General features: G+C 44.3%; 1 protein-coding gene across 1 annotated transcript in view; it reads right to left on the bottom strand.

Annotated features, from left to right (window-relative positions):
* Nucleotides 1-873: 873 nt before the first annotated feature.
* The window catches only part of WDR19 (WD repeat domain 19), a 97,860-nt gene continuing 77,405 nt past the window's right edge, over nucleotides 874-21,328 (bottom strand). Inside the window, exons 22-37 of the mRNA XM_068278460.1 lie at nucleotides 17,792-17,938; nucleotides 14,225-14,307; nucleotides 11,922-12,005; nucleotides 11,636-11,782; nucleotides 11,026-11,150; nucleotides 10,532-10,644; nucleotides 8,879-8,947; nucleotides 8,626-8,703; nucleotides 8,443-8,539; nucleotides 7,660-7,784; nucleotides 5,497-5,578; nucleotides 4,531-4,681; nucleotides 4,262-4,385; nucleotides 2,895-2,971; nucleotides 2,687-2,813; nucleotides 874-1,022 (exon numbers count right to left, since the gene is read on the bottom strand). Coding sequence (XP_068134561.1) covers nucleotides 2,699-2,813; nucleotides 2,895-2,971; nucleotides 4,262-4,385; nucleotides 4,531-4,681; nucleotides 5,497-5,578; nucleotides 7,660-7,784; nucleotides 8,443-8,539; nucleotides 8,626-8,703; nucleotides 8,879-8,947; nucleotides 10,532-10,644; nucleotides 11,026-11,150; nucleotides 11,636-11,782; nucleotides 11,922-12,005; nucleotides 14,225-14,307; nucleotides 17,792-17,938 — 1,617 coding nt within the window. The 3' untranslated portion in view covers nucleotides 874-1,022; nucleotides 2,687-2,698. The remainder of the gene's footprint in view (nucleotides 1,023-2,686; nucleotides 2,814-2,894; nucleotides 2,972-4,261; nucleotides 4,386-4,530; nucleotides 4,682-5,496; nucleotides 5,579-7,659; nucleotides 7,785-8,442; nucleotides 8,540-8,625; nucleotides 8,704-8,878; nucleotides 8,948-10,531; nucleotides 10,645-11,025; nucleotides 11,151-11,635; nucleotides 11,783-11,921; nucleotides 12,006-14,224; nucleotides 14,308-17,791; nucleotides 17,939-21,328) is intronic.

The raw sequence follows: 21,328 nt of genomic DNA, 5'->3' as shown, positions 1-21,328 counted from the left end.
TCGGCTGTACTCGCCTCCTCAATTGTGCTCCTGTAGCCAGGAGCATTATGCTCCTGCGCAGTTTGGAAAACCTGCAACTTAGCAGGTGCAGAACACTTTTGGCAAAGGGAGCATGATTGAGGATTAATGCGTCCTGGGCCAAGCATGCGCAGTAGCCGTATTTTTTTTGGGGGGGGGGGGGGTTAGCCAAAATGTTGCTATGTGGCCCTGTGATTTCTAGCTACGCCCCTGCATAAACATGAAGATTTATTGCAGTGCTTGATTTTCCAATCACCCTTCATTATGCTTCTATTTCTGCTACTATACTCAATTCATCCACAGTGCAATGCTAGGTACACACGATGAGATTTTCTCACAGCTTTACAGACAGATTGATTATTTTCACCAAGTCCGATCGATTTTCTTTTCTATGAAAAATGCTCGGAAAACGATTGGACATGTTGGAAATAATCTATCGGACAGTAAATCTGCCAGAAAATCTCATGGGGCTTGATTCACAAAAGAGTGCTAACTGTTAGCATGGGCGTTTTCGCGCAGATTTTCGCATTGCGCGCGATCGCAAATTTTCACGCGAAACGATAACGCTTTCACACGCAAACGCGAATTTCCGTGCGAAAACTAACGTTTTGTGGAAAAATTTGCGTTTGCGCGCGAAAACGTAATCGTTTCGCGTGAAAATTCGCGATCGCGCGCAATGCGAAAATTCACGCAAAAAACGCCCGTGCTAACAGTTAGCACTCTTTTGTGAATCAAGCCCATGGTGTGTACCAGGCATAAAGCATTCGGCTCTCAGGAGTACATTGCCCAAGCAAGCCTGCATAGCATCCTACTAGCAGATGTATACATACCACAGACAAAAGGACGCACAAAATGTTCATTAGAAATCTTCATCTTATTAAAATAAAGGTCACGTCGCCGTAACAAATATATACAAAATCTTCGTTATATACAAAGTGTTCTGTGTAATATTTGCATACAAAAATCCAAAAGAGTATATTTCATCAGAATCCAATAAGTAGAGCCTAGAAGAGAAATAAAGGACAGTGGTTAATATTAACACTTTAAATATTTGTAGTTAACACTGTCAGTTTTGGTGATGTGAAAGAGTAACCACATAATGTATTTTTTGGACCATAAAATGTACTTTTTCTCCCCCAAAAGTGGGGAGAAAGTCACTGCCTTATGGTCCAGTGCAGTGGAAGCCATAACCTATCCAGCTGGCACACTCCATGTCTCTTCCTCCCTCTCCAGCCACTGTAATGACAGCTCCAAGTCCTCAGTCTTTCCTGGTTTACTGTGTGAACCTGGCGCATGCGCACTGCATGTCATTTATAACCTTGGTGCACATGCACCATCAGGTGACACAGAGGGAGGGCGCCAGTAAACCAGGCAGCATGAAGGTCTCCTAGTTTGTAGAGCAGCAGAATCTGTTATTACAGTGGCTGGAGAGGGAGGAGAGTAGGTACTTGGATAGCTGTGTTCTGCAGTTAGTTTAGCTTAGATAGAAGGGGGGGGGGGGGGGGGTGAAGCGGCATAAAAACACCCCTGCACAGTGGGCACACCAGGTTTAGTTTGTCTCCCCCCCCCCACCCCTTGGTTTTTGCCCTCCAAAATGCGGTCTTATGGTCTGAGAAATATGGCAAGTCAGATTTTACTTCAGGAAGTGTGATTAATTGGCCCAGTTACAAGCAGAATTACACGTGGAATTATCTACTATGAGTGCGGCTCCCTCCACATTGGGGCTGAGCAGCTCCTCTTCCTGATTCATGGACGTGTATCATACGGGAGACTATGCACAGTAGCAAGGAGAACTCGGCTCTGGCTAACTGTGCAAGTGTGGACAGTCCCATGTGTCTGCAGCTGGCTAACTGTGCAAGCGTGGACAGTCCCATGCGTCTGCAGCTTTCTCCTGAATCATGGACTCGCAGTACAGCCCTGATATGATTACTGACAATGCATTGTCGCTAATCTTTGCAGGGCTGTGCTCAGGATCCCACTGAGGCTTACCTGTCTTCCTAAGTATCCCACTCTGTACCTGACCTTCAGCTTGGGTACACTTTAATTCTGGTTTAAGGGCCCGTATCCACTAGAGCGAACACTCACATAACTAATATAAATCAATGGGCCTGTTTCCACTTGTCAGAAATTCTGTGCAGAAAAAATCTGCACAGCAGAGCCATCAGAATTCGCACACCGCAAAGCTAGTGTGCGATTCGCCTGTAATGTAATTAATAGGAAATTTGCCTGTGTTTTTGTTATGCAAATTTTCCATGCAAATTCGCGTACATTTTTGCTTACAATCAAAATAATAGCACACAGGCACTGACATGGTTACATTCACATACTTACAAACAGATGCAAATTTTAATGCATTTTCGCGTTAAAATTCACATACGATTGCATACAAATTCGCATCCACATGCAAATTCTTTTTCCGCAATGGAATCTTACTGCACTAGTGGAAACGGGCCCTACATGCAGACTCTATGCAGAGGGGAATTGGGCCAATCACCTGTACATCTTGCCGGTTTCATGCTGCACATAGTTTGCATGCAAGCCAGATTCATTGATGATCTCTAGAGGGGATATTAATATTTTGTTGCCAGGAAGCATTTCCCATTCAGTCCTGTAAATACTTAAAAGCTACCGCAAACCCATAACAACATTAGACAAGATGGCAGCTTACATAGTCCTTGATTTATTGCTCATCCTGTTCCTGCCTGAGATACATGGAGCAATCCAGCACCTTCTGCAGCTGACTGGCCGTCACCCTCTCGGAGCACATGGGGCAGATGCTTTCTGAATCCAGCAGTCTGAAGAAGAGAACACATTAATATACATGTTCCACCAACACCTCCTGACAGAGGATAGCCCCACCCACACAGCAAGCTTACGCTTTAAACTCCGAGTACAGGGCTGGGAATTCACAGTGGGGGCAGATACACCAGTCCTCTCTCACCATGTGCCGACCCTGAAACACAAAACACAAGGAGTGGATATACTTGGTGTTCTCATTAATTCCGGTCTAAGGGTCGTTTCACACTTGGAACGTGATTTTGCGTCACGATTCCCTTTCAACAGAACGAAAATCACAAAGCAATCGGCCCCAAAGCACTGCGTTGGTGATTTATGCAAATTGCAAACACTGCAGTGAGAATGACCCCAAAGGGATACATTAGCAATGGTGCTTTGCTGATCTCCAGTGATCAGAAAAGCATCCAAGTGTGAACCAGCACAATTGTTTTTCGCTTTCAGACCCTAAATTATAACCCCAGAGACTCTCCCCCATCAGTTCAGACAACCACTGTACATAATTCACCTCCCCAGGATCCAGCGTTGCATTTTTCTCCTGTCCTCCGGGTGGTGCTCTACCCCTATGTCACCCAAGGCATTGAGAGCCACAAGGGACGTGGAGGAGACTGGCCAGATCCTGGGAAAATAAGTATAAAGTGCTGCTCCGCTGTGCTCTGCACAGTAACCTGCCTGGCTGTTACCCTGGCTCGGGCTTTACCGCTCACAGCATGTTTTTTTTCAGGCCAAGCCTGGGTCGGGAATACTGGTAAAGAGTTACAGCTTTAAAGTGATTGTCCGGCAAAAAAAACAACCTCCGAGTTGAAGGAGGAAGTGTATGTAATCACGTGACGCCAGAATGGAAAGCAGCGTGGGAGGCGCCGAGGGACGGAACAAGAAGACGACTGATGGGTAAGATTAGCAGGATGAAATTCGGTAAATGATGTGTATCGGTAAAAGGCCTCATTCTGTGCTGTAAGTCAGCAAAGTGGTTGTCCTTTAACCCAGATGTACTATGCCGTATATGCGCAATATGTCTGCTCAGGCAGCCTTGTAACTGTGCTCCCCGCGGAGCGTGCGCATGCAAGGAGGCGCACGGGAGAGCTTTTCAGCCTTATATCCCCCTTATACTGTCCTAGTGTTTCTGGGTCACCATGAGCTACCTAATTATGGCCAAGACTACTGAAATTGCACTGAGATATAACATTTCTGTTAACTGAAGTTACTGAGATTTAAGCAACCCCCGTGTCGTCAGTGATCTGCAGACGATACCCTTGGAGCAGCTGTCAGGGTATGGGGCCCAGATTGCCCTCAGATTGGGGTTCTAGTATAGATGTTGTTTCATAGAGTCTATCCACCTTCAGCGAGAATATGTGAAATAGGCTGAGGTTAAACCTGGCTGCCCCAAGTGTCACCTCATTGAGTCTGAATACCTGGTTATGTTTGAGCCGGTGGTTATGGCTTTACTCACAGTTGCTATACAGTAGGGCAGGTTATTCTTGCAGCCAGGACAGAGAAGTTCACTCTCCGGGAGTTTGAAGTCACAAAACGGACAGGGAGTGCTCTCCTCCTCCACCTCTGTGGTGTCCGGGCGCCTGAAAGATACGCACATCATTTATGGAAGTAGGAACAAAGTCACTTTTAATAAGCAGCGCGAGTCACAATGACAACCATTTTTAAAGTCTTCTTTAAGTGGTTCTATGAAAAATAAAATACGTTTTAGTGTTTACTGAGACTCACCGGACCATTGCTTCAATCTTTTTCTTGTACTTGACGTCTATTTTGTTGCGATACTCTGGCCTCATCAGCATTGCTGCAAAGCTGAATGCAGAATTCTTCAGTCCAGCCCTGTGACACTCAATCACTGTAGATGTCAGGATTGGGACTATGTCTACAAGGACAAAGAGCACCGGTTATTCCTGAAGAGAAGTATCCTAGAATGTCCTTGCTTTTCCACTGGCAGACCTTATTGCTATTGCAGTAAAGTAATGCCACCTCTTCCCTTACCAAAATAGAGGCTTGATCTACACACCTTCTCTGCTTACTACATATATATTATTAATGTTCTTATTTTAACGTGTAGCTAGCATTCCAGGGGAAAGACTGTTCAGACAGTAAGACCTAATACACCTGTCATTATTCATTTCCTCTCTCAATAATTATTGATTGGCCACATCACTGTATGGGGAGCTGACTGCATATACAGTATTAAAGTGGACATGAACCCAGAACTTCCTCTCTGCTCTAAAAGAAAAGCAACAGCATAATAACTTTTAAAGAAAAACATTTCCGTATTACAGCTTACAGAACTCCTGCAATACATCTGCAGTGTGTCTACTGTCTGGTTTCATGGAAGACAACAAAGGGTTGACATCCTGTTTACATATTAGCTGTGTCTGCGGATGACTGATGAATTTCTGTGTGCTGACACAGCAGATAGATCAAATAACACTTGTGATTACTTGAAGATGAGGGTGAATTAGACAAGCTCGTCTCTCTAAAAACATGCAGGGTGGATGTTTCTCTGTTTTCCTTTTGCCCTGTGCATTAGAGTTCTGGTACACTTTAAGCCTGAAGCTGCTCCTCCCCATGTGCTGATCACTCTAAAGCGAATGGACTGAGATTCCTCGAGAAAAGAGAAGGCAGGAGCAGCACTTCTTATAGACCCCTCCAATACCCCAGCATCACTGCTTTCTCAGTACTTACGAGATGGGAATTTACTAATGTTGTTGGCAACACGTGTCAGCATTCGCGCTCCCTTCATATGGTCCCCACGTTTAACATGAATCTAGAATTACAAGAGGTAAAAAGATGATGTTCATTCAGCTATATAACAGCCACATTTAGATTTAAAACATCTTGCATACCGGATTGCATTTAATTTCCTCAACTTCCTGTAGGCAGGCCCATTGATTACACTATGTCCCCCAATTTACAATAGAGTAACCCAATATATATATATATATATATATATATATATATATATATATATATATATATATATATATATATATATATATATATATATATATATATATATATATATTTTTCTCTTGATTGCACTTACAAACATTCAGGTGTTCAGGTTTGTTCCAGCTTTTCATTATGGTTCTAGCTACAATGGTACAATGGAGCCCTGGACAAAACTTGCATGGGGCTCCCTGACTCCCCCCCTCCCCCTCCCTCCCTGGACTCTCCCAATGTGAATAGTGATGCCTTGGGCCCTGTAGAGTATGTGCAGTGGAGTGCACCCACCTGTCTGGCCAACACACTCCTCCTTCTTCATCCTCACAGTGTGCTCTGTAACCAAACGTTCTTAACATGCCGGCAGGTCACAGAGCAGAAGCCCATTGTGGGGATGAAGACGGAGAAAATAAAGGTTGCAAGTGTGTATGAGCCTTTACTACGGGATTACTAGCTTTCCAATGTACAAATCTTTACAACACATGTCCAGCCAGACAAACATCTCCATGGAAGTGCCATGTGGCTCTTTCTGGTTGGAGTTTGTGGATTATCAGTGAATGCAAGTGTCTGGCTGTTTCTTCTTCACATCACTTGAACTGATTTAAATTTTGGGTCCCCTCCTCCCTGGGCCCACCCACTGGTTGCTGTGCCCGCCCACTAGCCACCCCACCCCCATGTCCGTGCTCAAAGTGCGCTGCAACGAAAAATGTGCATGGCTCCGACACTGAAGAAAGCGGCATGGACAGCATGATGCAGCAAAAAGTGGGCGTGGCCATATCATGTTGTGGGTGGAGCCAAATACTAGCAGAATACAGGTAGTCCCCGGTTAACAAATGAGATAGGGACTTGTAGGTCCACTCTTTATCCTTTATCTGTTCTCTTTTGTTGCTGTGCCTCTTTTGCCCCGCTCTGTCTCACCTCAGTTTGTGCCTCTTTTGTGTTCTTCTGTGTGATCTCATGTTCCCATCTCATCTCTTTTCTCCCTGTGCCTCTTTTGTCCCCCTGTGTTCCCCCTGTGCCTCTTGTATCACCCTGTGTTACCTCTTGTCCCCTTCGTTCTCAACTCCTTCCCCCTCCCTAGCCAGGTATAGGTGCCCGCAGTATAGGTAGCCAGGTATAGGTTCCCCCAGTATAAGTAGCGAGCTATAGGTGGTGCCCCGATAGGTATTCAACTATAGTTTATGCCCCGGTATAGGTAGCCTGGTATGGGTGGTGCGCCAGTATAGGTTAGCCAGGTACAGGTGCCCCCAGTATAGGTAGCAAGCTATAGGCGCCCCCAGTATAAGTAGCCAAGTATAGGTGGTGCCCCAGTATAGGTAGCCAGGTACAGGTGGTGCCCCAGTATAAGTAGCCAAGTATAGGTGGTGCCCCAGTATAGGTAGCCAGGTACAGGTGGTGCCCCAGTATAAGTAGCCAGGTACAGGTGGTGCCCCAGTATAGGTAGCCAGGTATAGGTAGTGCCCCAGTATAAGTAGCTAGGTATAGGTGGTTCCAGCACCAGTATAGGTAGCCAGGTATAGGTGGTGGCCCAGTATAGGTAGCCTGTAGCCAGATATAGGTGGTGCTCCAGTATAGAAAGTCCACTGTAGCGGGCTCACTCATCTGCTCCCCACGTTCAATCGCTGATGTCACTCAGTGAGCCACAGGCCTGCAGCCAGCACATGCGGCCCTTCAAGCGCTTTGGGCCAGGGCCCCCAGAAGCTCTGGGCCCCTCACTGCAGTGTCAGTTGTCCGTCGTTCCCTCCCCCCGATGGCTGCCCTGCTGATGATGATTATACTAACAGTGGAGCATCTAGATTAAAACACTACAAAAACGTCCAGTTGACTCTAGTCTATTCTTTCTTCGGACAGAGAAGCTGGGATTGTTTTGGCTATTTGCAGAAACAAATCACTATTTCTTATTACCTTAACCAGGATGTAGCTGTGAAGTATCATCAGATTTGTGGCCATTTCTGCTGGAATCTTGATTTTCTGTGTTTTCAGCTCCATGTACATGCTGAAGAGCACATCATGGGCATTCCGGTAATTGCCTTGTAACATAAAGAACAGTAGTAATGTATGGCAGACTCTACAGTAAGGCTAGGGTCACAATGCTCCATTGCATAATGCATGCTTTATAATGAATGTGAACTGCAATGGAGTCTAGGAATAGACTTAAATACAAAGCCTGCATGCAGCTAGTTAGACACAATCAGGTACAACACTGTACTCATCCCCCTGCCATGTAGAGTAAGCCCAGAGCAGAGAGGAGTGCATATTACCTGCACCAGCCCTGCACAGGCTCTACTCTTCTTACCGCCAGCTGCAAGCTCTATGCTGCCATCCTCCTGTTTCTAAACATATGACATGCATTGGGTGACAGTGGATGGCAGCATAGAGTGTGGAGCTGTCAGGAAGTAGAGGAAACCCTACGCAGCGCTGGGGCAGGTAAATATTACACTGCTCCACTGCACTTACTCTGCAACATGGGAGGAGGAGCAGGCCCCCATAGCGCTAGGTTCCCCCGGGGTCACAGGGGCTATTGTACCATGTGTGTACATGTAAGACAACATAACAAATAGATCTAGTTACAGTACATATTGTTTTTACATTAGTTTGTAAAATAAGTGACAAGATGACTGGTTGCTGCAGGTAACAGCAGTGTTTTCATTCCGTGTAGTAATCATAATAAAATGATTAAATAGTTACCTGCAGACTGTTCCTCCCTTGCAATGATGATGGCAGTGCGGGCCGCCTCTCTGTACTGCTTCAGAGCCATGTACAAACGGAACAAATACTTTGCATCCTGAAACAGAAATCATTTCACCAGATCACTTATTGAAAAGTTCTGTTATGTGTGTAGAAGCAGATGATACCAGTTACTTTTTATACCTTAGGCATGCCGTCACTCTCCCCCATCAGATAGTCTATCAGCTGATTGGTTAGTAGTTCATCTTTGGCCTGTCCAACCTGTTCAAATAATAGTACATTATAGCAGCAGGTAACCAATATTCAGCTGAAGGTAAACACACCACTGAAAGCTAGCGCTCAACAAATAGCAGAATGTGTGCACAAAAATATCAACTTCTAATATTTTACATAACCATATAATAAAGTTTCAGTGGTTTACAATTGAATCTCTTACCGTCTCGATTGCCATTTCTATAGCTGTATTTTCATCTGTAGCTGAGCATTTTAGGAAGTGTTTCAGAGCCTGGAATATACAGCACAGAAACATACTTACAATACACTGACCGCAAACGCAGCTAAGAATATCAGTGTGGGAGTAACCACCAACATTTGTAAAGCGTTTTTCTCCCGTAGGACTAAGTGCATAAATAAGCATGGCTCAGACCAGTAATTGGTTGAATGGTAAATGTGTGGCTTTTCAGTCTGGATTTGAACACTTAAGGTAGCCATACACTGGTCGATTTGCCATCAGATTCGACCAACTGACAGATCCCTATCTGATCGAATCTGATCAGAGAGGGATCGTATGGCTACCTTTACTGCAAACAGATTGTGAACCGATTTCAGCCTGAAACCGTTCACAATCTGTTGTGGTGGTGGTGGTGCTGCCGCCGCTCCCCCCCGCCCGCATGCCCGCATACATTACCTGCTCCGCCGGCGCGACTCCAGTCCCCAGGTCACCGCTGCTCCGTCTCCACTCCGGTCTCTGGCCCCGGCATGCTTTACTTCTTCCTGCCCGGCAGGAAGTTTAAACAGTAGAGCGCCCTCTACTGTTTAAACTTCCTGTCGGGCAGGAGGAACTGAAGCATGCCGGAGACCAGCGCGGACACGGAGCAGCGGTGACCGGGCGTAGACGTGCCGGCGGAGCAGGTAATGTATGCGGCTCTATTGCTTCGGTCGTCGGGTACTCGAACGCCGCTAGCGACGCACTCCCTACCCGCGGGCGATCGACGCTAATTTTCCGCACAGAGCGATCGACGGGATCAGACGAAAAGGATCGAAATTCGGCGTGTAGCGCGAACGATTGGCAGCAGATTAGATCCCAGTGATCGAATATGCTGTCGAAACGGCGGCGAATCGGGCCAGTGTATGGCCACCTTTACAGAGATAGGGTGTGGTAGGGAGTTCCAAAGGATAGGGGCAGTATGACAGGAAGCTCTGGCTCCAAAGGTTTTGAGGTGCACTCTGGGATAGACCAAGTTTATGGATCCTTCTGATCTGAGGTTGTGAGGGGTGTGGTGCAGTTTCAGCAAGTCCTTCATGTATCCAGGGCCCAGATTGTGTAGGGATTTGCATGTCAACAGTAACCATTCATACTTAGGAGCAAAATGTTTAGTTCAAAACATATACACAGGACCGGATTAACACAGGGTGCCTACAGGCGCCTGATGATAGAAAGGCAGCTCACTCTCCTCCCCTAGTGCATCCCTCCCTCCTTCCCTATGAAGAGTCCTGATGAGAGTGTAAATGAGAGGTTACTTACCCTGCTCCTGGCTTTCCACTGATGAGATCTCTCTTCAGTCATGGGCACCTTTAACTACTTAATATTGAGGGTACTTCTGGCTACCTAATACTAAGGGGCAACTGTAGCTGCCTATGACGGGTAGGGGAAGTAATGGAGAAGAGACAGCTGGGCCAGCCAGCACACTTGCAGTGTGGTTTGGTGGGGGTTGTAGGTTAATGGAGGCTAAAGTCTGGCGTGCCAGGACATCTGTGCCTATAGGCTACTGTGATGTAAATCCGGGCCTGCGTATACAGTATTTTCCAACCCCTCTTTTATACAAATTAATAATCTGTTCTCAATATAAATGTTGTTCTAGAGATTTACCCTCGCATGCTGTCCACAAAGCAAGAAGAATTTTCCAGCCTGAAAGTGCTTCTTTTCCCCTTCAAAGTACAGAGCAATACTCTGATAATCTTCATTACTCGTCTCCTCAGATCCTGCAACAAATTAGAGGCATCAACACTGGAAATGCAATGTAAGAGAGGCCCCAAAGGCCTGGGACTTGGGTGGCTGCTGCCCAAGGGGGTGACTGGACATGCTGAATATGGAAGAGAAGCTTGCAAATGTCAGAGCAAGGTTGCTAATGGGGAGCAACATATGGAACAGGAGAGATGATGTTTAAAGAAGGACAGTACATAGGTGTTACACACAAAAGAGAAACAGGACAGGAGCTTTTGAACATGATAAAGTGCAGCAAGGGAGTTGGCCTAGAGGCAGAAAAACTATACATCAGACAGGTGATGTAGTGGTGGCTATATCACGTGCATATCAGTATTACCCCTGCCGCTCACAAAACACATGCATACGGCATCATCTACCTATAACATCCGCATAGATCTCCATCTGGTTGTGTTGTTGGGCGAGCTGGAAGGCCTCATTGTTGCATTTGGAAAGAACTAGGAACTGGATCGCAGAGCCATAATCTCCGAGTCGTAGGAAGAATCTACACAGAGGAAATGGTGTGATCAGAGCTGGGACAAGGTCCTCCAGCACCAAAGGCTGAGACACCAAAGTGCGCCCCTCCATCCCTGCCACCCCAGCTGTCACACACTTATTGCTATTAGACTAAGAGGGCCACAGGGTCCACAACCTCCCCAACACCTTAATATCTAGTTATCTGGCTTGCAGTCACTGCCATCTATCCCCTTTTCTTATTTATTTCTACTTCAAACACAATTAGGATTGACAGCTGAATGAATTCTGCGCCCCCCCTACACTGCGCCCTGAGGCTGGAGCCTCTCCAGCCTATGCCTCTGCCCGGCCCTGGGTGTGATCATACATGGTTAACAATACAATTCCAAGATAAGTCCTCTCCACTATTATTACAGGAAGTTTTCAGCAGGTAGCTTGAGCTTTGCAATCTCAGAAAGTGCTGGTCCAAAATAACTGCACTGGTTACAAACACCTCACAAAGCATAAGCAAGTCACCTGGCTACCATCTTGGCTCCTTCCAGGGATTGTGTCTCTTTCACAATGGCGACAGCTTTCTCTGGATTATTTAGGTGGTCCAGGTAGATGCGTGTGACATTGTCCCAGTCCTTGGCATTCTCATAAGCCTTGGCAGCCTCTTTATATCTGCAGTGAGGGGGAAAAACACATTAACTCAGCCCTATCAGTGAAGAACATTTTCCTAAATGTCTTCAAACTGACATCCTCCAATCACTTCACTGAATCTTCAACCGACACAGGAAATGCAATACGGCAAACAACTTACTTTCCGTCAGCTTCTTTGGCTTTTGCATACTGTAGATGGATCTTGGGAGAGGTGACGTTGGGGAGAAGCTCTCCAACCTTTGCCCTGAAAAAAACAATGTTATAGAATGGAGTTGCGTAGCTATGGGTGCTAAGAACTTTTCTGCAGGAGTTTTTTGGCTTGGAGTTAAACATCTGTAGGACGAAAAAGACCTTCCACTGTCCTCTCTCCCCACCAGACATCATGGTACTGCAGATACCACTGCACTACATACCTCAGTCCTCTCTGTACCTCGACATAACACACCCCTCTCAGAGCTTGTCTTATTATCAGTCAGTGCTCTCTACCTCATTATACTTATGGCACTTCTGCACTTTACTTCATACATCATCACACCTAATTTATTTCTGTACCTCATTCTTTGCGGTATCTTGTACCTTATTTTAACACATTCCTCTCTACCGGGATACCATCATGGGGGAATAAGAAGTAATATTAATTAGGATGCCCCAAAGTTTACATTGATAAGTGGTGTCCGCCGCCGGTCGATAATCAGGAGACTATTCTCAGGAACCAGGAGAGGGAAAAGGAAACCAGATAATGTAGTATTTCCAGGCAATGAAATAATGTGCGAAACAAATATTTACAAACCTGGGTTGCTATTAGACAACCACAGTATAAGGCAGGTGCAGAATTCCATCTCCACATGGATTGGATATCCTCTCCGGGATTGGTTGGGTCGCACTCCAGAACAAGGACCACTGGTTAATCATCTCAGGGGACATCCCTTGAGGGAGGGGGAAATGTACACAAAATGGGAGGAGGTGCTCCCGGGATAATTATTTTTATTTTCCTTTCCATCATTATCTTTAAACCTCCTACCTGAGGTAAGACTGTTCCATTACCCAATGTGTAACCATTGCATGCTACATTGGGGCGCCTCCTTCCATTTTGTGTGCAAAGTTTACACTGTTTGGGAGGCTGAAGAGAAATCCAGATTTTTTTCTAGTGTGGGTAAAAGAAAATGTTGATGGTGACCCTACTTCTCTGTGCCTCGTACCTCATTATGCCCCACAACTCTGTGTTTGTTATCCCTCATTGTATCTCAGTTCATTTTGTATCATCAGTCATTCAGTTTACCTCATGCTTCTTTATACCTGTTTTTTTGTATCTGAACAGACCTCAGTTCTGTTTGAACCTCACAACTGATTATACTTTTGTACCTGCAATTATATTGTGAATTCTTTCCATGCTTCTCATTTCTTCCTGCCCTTCATACCTTGCCTCATATCTCGAAGCAGGTGGTTTCGGCAAACAGAGCTTTAACCGCTGAAACTAGGCACTGCTGTAGCAGTAATGCTATAGTGCGCGGGGTGCGTAAGGGAAATTCAGGGTTCTGCCGATCGCCAGACCCTGAATTACTCCTCCCTCCAAGTTGCTGTGACTCGGAGGGATAATAGTATTTAACACTGCCAGGGATTTGAGAGGCAGCAAGGTGAGCTGTCATTCGTCTCACCCTGCGTCCAACTTATCAGGGGCATACAATACGTACGCTCACATCAGCCTAGAATGTGGTCTTTCACACTACTTTGTACAGTTCTCCTCTTCCTCTATGCATGTTACCCCTGTCCTTTATTGTGCTTCAATGAGCACACATTTCTAGTCTGTACTTTATACCACACCCAGCATGACAGTAACAAGGCAGTGGACATTGCTGACCCCACTTCTACAAAAAACGACAGTGTCCTCGATGTACTGCTGATTATCTAGCAATAATGCCTTCTAAATAGCTCTGTAATTAAACAAGCAGATCAAGACTACCCTACACTATGAGATAGCCTCCAACTCAGGTAGATTGATAGTCCACTGATAGCATTTGTGTGGATACTGCTGCTGTGTTTCTCACTCAATAGTCCATCAAATGTGTACAACTCCATGCCATAGAAAGGTACGCAAATACCATTCCTACAAACCCGCAGGTCAGCAGAAATATAAAAATAGAACCAGTTAAGACTTTTACTTCTTTTTCTTGTAATGGGAGAGCAGATAATAACTAAACCCAGTTCCAAACACCCTCCTAAAGAATGTGCCAGTGCCCATCATTGAGCAGAGTAAGGTCTACAAGGGAAGACACAGCAGCTTTTATTTAGACAGAGATATGCAGGGCTCTGCCATGTTGTGAAGAGGTGGCCAGACTTAAGTTACACAATTCAGAGATGTGCACATGTATCGGTATCCGGGTGACATAAGCATGGGGACTCAACAAACAACAGATCATTCTTCACAGAAAGAGTTGTTTGGGGAAATTATTGGAGACATCTTACCAGTTTTTACATCGAATGTACACCGAGGCTGCTTTATCATAGTACTGGCCTTTCTCATACAGCTGCGCTGCTTCTGAAAATTGCTGTATTGAAACAAGAGGAAATCAGCATAAGTGATTGTGGATGTAACCGAGGTGACTAGTGACATGATGAGATAAACATGTGCATGTACAGTGCAAAACATATTAATAACCAGGGTGTTTTATTTGTTTTATTTTGCTGCCTGAAAGAGTTAATTTCTAGGCATGGAAGTGACAATTTCTGTCTTGTTGGTACCTTGTCGGGAATATAGTAAACATCAGCAAATTACAGCCATAAAAATTTTCCTGGCAGAATAAAACTTCTGAGGGCAGGGAGAAAGAAAATACATTAGCTACTGAACTTTTTCTAACTCTGGGACACTTAATAGGCTGCCACTGATTAAAGACTGTAAAACATTCAACCTACTTTGTAAATGTTCAAATATAAATAAAAAAAACTTGGTATACTTAAAAAAAAATCATTTTTTGGAGTAGATACTGTAAAGACACACAATAAGTATTAGTATTGACCTCCTTGTCAAAAAGTATAGAGATACAACTGTAGACCATAGTCTGAAGTTCAACCTCAAATACAGTGCACAGAGCAACATAGTGAGGAAACTGGTCTCTAGACATTGGCATATATTGAGGGAAGACAAGGCCCTTAATGAAATATTGCCGGCACAACCAGGGTTTGTATACAGAAAACCAGGCAATGTGGTTTTAAAAGTGGCTACAGCAGCCATTAATCAGAATAGTGGAGTTCCACCACTACAGGGGGCGGGATTTGTGAGATGTGGGAGATGCAAGAATTGTCGGAGCACTCGGAGCTACGGCAAATTAGAGACAGTGGAGGGTCCCCGGGAGAACTACAAAATTGGACAGTTAATTACCTGCGATACTAAGGGGGTCATTTACTGTCTAATCTGTCCCTGTGGAAAGAAGTATATTGGAAGGACAAAAAGGGAGCTCCACAAGAGAGTAGGGGAACATTTTAATAATATTCGAAAAGGGTGGGAGGACCACCCCTTATCCAATCACTTTAAAAAGTATCATGCCTGTAGTGTATCCAATATTATATATTTTGGAATCGAACTAATTAAGCGAGACCCAAGGGGTGGGGATTTTATAGCAAAGATGTCCAGAGCAGAGAGCCATTGGATTTTTAACCTTGAGTCTCTAGCCCCGAGGGGTTTAAATGAAGAAATGGAAATTTTTGGTTTTCTGTGAGGAACCTTTGAATTGTCAGATTATGAATGGGGAGTGGTCATGGTACACCGGGGGAGTATTGGTGCACTGCAGGTGGATTTTATAACGAAAATGTATTCACATATGCATTATTTTATTTATTTTTCATGCATACGCACCTTTATGGTATGCATTATTCATTTTTTATTTATTTTCGTTGTGCTATGCATGCACACCATGAAGTGGCCTCATACCTGTGGATATTCAAATGGAGGCAATGTATGTCCACTTTAATTAGAAGATCACTGGAGATGTTGGGAAGGAGGAAGAGGAGGAGTTTGTGGGGAACTATATAAAGATGGAGACCACTGACAGATGACAGGTACAGATTCTGAGGAAGACAAGCGATTTTGTCGAAACATGTCAATCGTAGTTGGTCTAGAGGGGCGCCCCGTGGACAACTAAGGTACCTAACTGAGGAGGTTTAAACATCTTAACCCTGCAAACAGATCCGTTTGAGTTCCTTCCTGCAATATCTCCCTCATAAGTAGTGAAGAGCAGTGGAACGCAGCACTTCCGGACACGCCGGTGGAACGCAGATTGGATATCACCTCCAGGAGGACTTACGTCAGCACGGAAAGACGCACTGAGCCGTGCGGCTAGTAGCGTTGCCGAGTTCCCGCGAGATTCTAAACGGGGGCCACGCTGGACACGTCATTGGAGATTCACATCGGCAGGAGTTAACGGCTGACTTGCGGCAAGCCGCTCCGATCTGGAACAGCACTTTCCACAGGTGATATCAAGCATTTAAGATTTATGTCCATTATGATTATTACGTGAGATATGGTATAACCACGGACTATATGGGTCTGCATCGGTACGTAATATTAATCTTTATACAGTGGGCACAAGGAAATAGTGGAGTTGATGCCTTTATTATAAACAGGACTTATTTTTAATACATGGTGTCTACGGACTATAGAACCTTTTTATATATATATATATATATATATATATATATATATATATATATATATATATATATATATATATATATATATATACACACACACAATTTTTTGCAGGACACCATACCACTCCCAAGTGTGGATGATTGGAGTGCTTGTGAGGGTAAAGCATGCAAAAATTTTTATAGCCTTCTATTTTAAAATACGCGAACCAAATAAAATAGTCTTTCATTTTAATTGTGGTTGACATATGCAATTATTTTCATAATACACCTGCGCGCCCATACATTTTAAATTTGCCCAGATACTGTAAATATAATAGTTTCTGTCATCATATTGATTTTCACCTCGGGTTCAGTTAATTACTGAAAGTATACTCTATATCACTGTCTTTTGGTCAGGGTTGTGTCCCCATTATCTAGTACTGGTGATGCTAGCTCATTAGCTTTATTAACAATGCTGTGCGCAGGTAGTGCACTGCAATTTTACCGATACTTATGCTGGCAAGGTAGCATGCATTTTATTTACTTATTGTATTTATAAAACGCCAACATATTAAGCAGTGCACATATTGTGCAATTAGCACAACCCATGTTACCTGGGTAATGCAAGCGCTGCTAGGTTCATGCTCATTATACTACTTGTGTTGCGTTTGATACTCTCAATGTTCGCATTACCTCCATCCATGCTACCTTGTCAGCATAAGCAATTGTAAACTTGTAGTGTGCTACCTGCATAAGGCAATCTAACCAAAGTTTGGTGTATCTGCCCCATACCACCATAGGGTTCGTTTCCACTGGACCCAAATTGTTGCATTTCTCCACATGCCAGAATGGAGGGGAAAACTCAGCCTATGGAAATTAATAGACAACTATCCGATCCTCATTCAGGGGAAAAATTGGACGGCGTGCAGCAAAAATACGCATCCAAGTAGCCTAATAGCCTCGGACAGTGGAAACAGGCTCTATTCTAGGGGTACCTGCCACCTCAAGCCACCTGATGTTAATCAATGGGAACTAGAACTGCCAGAAATAGGGAGCACCAATGAGATCCTATGATACTTTGAGGAACCACACAGCCAACTACCTACAAGGAATAGGGGAGTAAAGAGAATGCAATAGGCCTGCATTTCTGCAGCTCGACCTGCAAAATGTGGCTTTTGTAGAACTTTCAGTTCTTAGGCCTGTACAGTTTCTGCTACTGCAGCTATTGGGTTCCTTCTGTAACCAAGGCTTTTTCCAGAACAGGCCAGCCTTTGGCAGTGAGACACTTTGGGTTGGTTGGAATAGGCGTGGCAAAGATACTGGAGAGATCTTAGCCTGAGTCTCCAAGAGACCTATAGCTAAAGTATAACTTATGGGTGTAGTGAGCATTAAGCATAACGGATATACCTTCATACTCTCCAGAATGGCTGCACAGTCTTTCTTCAGCATTCTGCTGGGGTGTTTGAGAGCCTGGTTTACTCCACGCCGGATGTCTCCCATACGAATGGACATACGAGCCACTCCAGCAAGGCAGGTTTCATCATGGTCCTGAAACTGCAAATGTATGTACTTACTAAAAAAGTTTTCCTTATGTTTGAACAAGGTTAGCAGTGTAACTCATTTTAACTTAAAATGGAGACATGGACATTATTTCAGGCGAGGTAAGGCCCATAATGATGTGCACAAAGTGTGGCTGAAAATGACTGGTCCAGTTTAATGTCTCTGCAGTGTAAGCAACAGCATTGATTAATAGTGGTCCACCATGACAGATCACAAATGACAATGACAGCGATGTTGGAGACACTGGTGCTCACAGATATTAACAAACAAGTGTTTCAATTGAAAAAATGTAAGGTGGGCACAGAAATTAAAAGTGGATCTGAACTCTTGCACAGCACAAAATAAAAAGTTTTTATCTATATATATAAAATCGGATATGTGTGTGTGTGTGTGTGTGTGTGTGTGTGTGTGTGTGTGTGTGTGTGTGTGTGTGTGTGTGTGTGTGTGTGTGTGTGTGTGTGTGTGTGTGTGTGTGTGTGTGTGTGTGTGTGTGTGTGTGTGTGTGTGTGTGTGTGTGTGTGTGTGTGTGTGTGTGTGTGTGTGTGTGTGTGTGTGTGTGTGTGTGTGTGTGTGTGTGTGTGTGTGTGTGTGCCACGATCACGCAAAAACGGCTTGACCGATTTGAACGAAACTTGGTATGCAGATCCCTTACTACCTGGGATGATAGGTTCTGGGGGTCTCGCGCCCCCCCTGTACACCTGGGCGGAGCTACAAACAGCAAATCAGATTTCACCCATTCAAGTCAATGGAAAAAATGGAAAAGGCTGCCATTCTCGCAGTATTCAAGCCAGAGTCCCCACACTTGGCACGATTGGTCACTTGGTGACCGAGGTTACAAATCCAGGAAAAGTGGGCAGAGCATAAAACAGCCAATCAAATTTCAGCCATTCATTTTAAATGGAAAAATGTAAACTGCAGCCATTCTTAGACCGCAGGGGTCTCAAATTTGACACAGTTGGTCACTGGGTGAATGTGATTAAGATTCAAGAAAATGGGTGGAGCCTACAACAGCCAATCAAAATTCACATGTTAATTTTCAAGGGGAATATTTAAACTGCTGCTATTCTTACACTTAATGGCAGAGGCTTCAAACTTGCTACAGTCGGCCATTGGGTGACTGGGGTCCAAATTCACTAAAGGGGCGGGGCCACATACAGCCAATCAGATTCCTTTGGTGGATAAACTGCTTCCATTCACACATTTTTGATGCCAGGAACCTGACAGCTCACAAACTTAGTCATTGAGTGACTGTGTGTCAAGGTTACAAAAAGTGGGCGGAGCCAAAACAACTTTTACTGGGAAAATATAAACTGCAGCCATTCTTACAACGTTAATGGCAGGGTTCTCAAACTTTGCACAGTTGGTCATTGGGTGACAGATTAAGATTTTGGAAGGTGGGTGGAGCCTACAACAGCCAATAAAAATTTACCTAATGGTTTTCAATGGGAATATTTCATCTGCTACCATTCTCTTATACTGGTAATAGCAGATGCCTCAAACCTGGTACAGTTGGTCACTGGGTGACTAGGGTCCAAATTCAGGAAGGGGGCGGAGCCACAAACAGCCAGATTTGTTTATGTTTCAAAGGGAATATACAAAGTATTGATACCAAGGACCCCAAAGCTGATAAACTTGATAATCGAGTGACTGTATGTCAAGGTTAGAAAAAGTGGGCGGTGCCAAAAACTTCATTTTTTACATTGCAGGGTTCCCAACCTTTACACAATTGGCCACTGGGTGACTGGGATGAATATTCAGAAATGTGGGTGGAGCCTAAAACAGCCAATCAAAATGTACCTATTGATTTTCAAGGGGAATATTCACATTGCTACCATTCTTACACTGTTAGTGGCAGAAGCCTCAAACCTGATACAGTCAGTCATTCGGTGACTGGGGTCCAAATTCACTAAAGGGGTGGAGCCACAAACAGCCAATCAGATTTGTTAGATTGATTTCAGCCATTCTGTTATTGGCAGGGTTCTCAAACGTGACACAGTTGGCCACTGGGTGACTGGGACTAATATTCAGAAAAGTGGGTGGAGCCTACAGCAGCCAATCAAAATTCACCTTTTGATTTTCAAGGGGAATATTTGCATTGCTGCCATTCATGCACTCTTAATGGCAGAGGCCTACCATGTGCTACAGTCAGTCACTGGGAGACTGGGGTTTAAATTCTGAAGGGAGCGGGGCAAAAACAGCCAATCAGATTTGTTTCATTTCAATGGTTAAATGCAACTTATTGATGCCAAAGACCCCAAAGCTCATAAACTTGGTCATTAAGTGACTGTATGTCAAGATTAGAAATAGTGGGCGGAGCCAAAAACAACTAACTTACATTAAATGTAAACTGCAGCTTTTCTTACACTGTTCATGGCAGGGTTTTCAAACTTCACACAGTTGGTCACTGGGTGACTAGGATTTATATTCGGAAAAGTAGGTGGAGCCTACAAGAGCCAATCAAAATTCACCTATTGATTTTCAAGGGGAATATTGAAACTGCAGCCATTCTCACACTGTTATTAGCAGAGGCCTCAAACCTGCTACAGTCGGTCGTTAAGTGTTTGGGGTTCAAATTCAGTAAAGGGGCGGAGCCAAAAACAGCCAGATTTCTTTGCTGGATAAACTGCTTCCATTAGCACAATTTTGATGCCAGGAACCCAAAAGCTCACAAACTTGCTCATTGAGTAGTGACTGTGTGTCAAGGTTACAAAAAGTGGGTGGAGTTAAAAACAAATTTTTCTGGGAAATTGTAAACTGCAGCCCTTCTTCACTGTTAATTCTCAAACTCAGCATAGCTGGTTACTGGGTGACTGGGATTAATATTCAGAAAAGTGGGTGGAGCCTAAAATGCCAATCAAAAATCACATGCCACTTTTCAGGGAGAATATTAAAATTGCTGCCATTCTTGCACTGTTAATGACCCATGCCTCAAACCTGGTACAGTCGGTCATTGGGTCACTGAGGTTCAAATTCAGAAAAGGGGACAGAGCCACAAACAGTGAATCAGATTTGAAATTATTGATGCCAAGGACCCCAAAACTCACAAACTTGGGCATTGAGTAATGGCTTTGTGTCCAGGTTACAAAAAGTGGGCGGAGCCAAAAACAAATTTCACTGGGAAAGTGTAAACTGCAGCCCTTCTTACACTGTTTATTTCAGGGTTCCCAATCTTTGCCCAGATGGTCACTGAGTGACAGAGATTAATATTCAGGCAAGTGGGTGGAGCCTATAATGGCCAATCAAAATTCACCTGTTGATTTTCAAGTGGAATATTTAAATTGCTGCCATTTTTACACTGTTAATAGCAGATGCCTCAAACCTGCTACAGTTGGTCATTGGGTGACTGGGGTTAAAATGCTGGAGAGGGGTGGAGCCACAAACAGC

The sequence above is a fragment of the Hyperolius riggenbachi genome, chromosome 1 (assembly GCF_040937935.1).
Source record: "Hyperolius riggenbachi isolate aHypRig1 chromosome 1, aHypRig1.pri, whole genome shotgun sequence".
Lineage (NCBI taxonomy): Eukaryota > Metazoa > Chordata > Amphibia > Anura > Hyperoliidae > Hyperolius > Hyperolius riggenbachi.
This window is presented reverse-complemented; position numbering and strand designations above follow the sequence as displayed.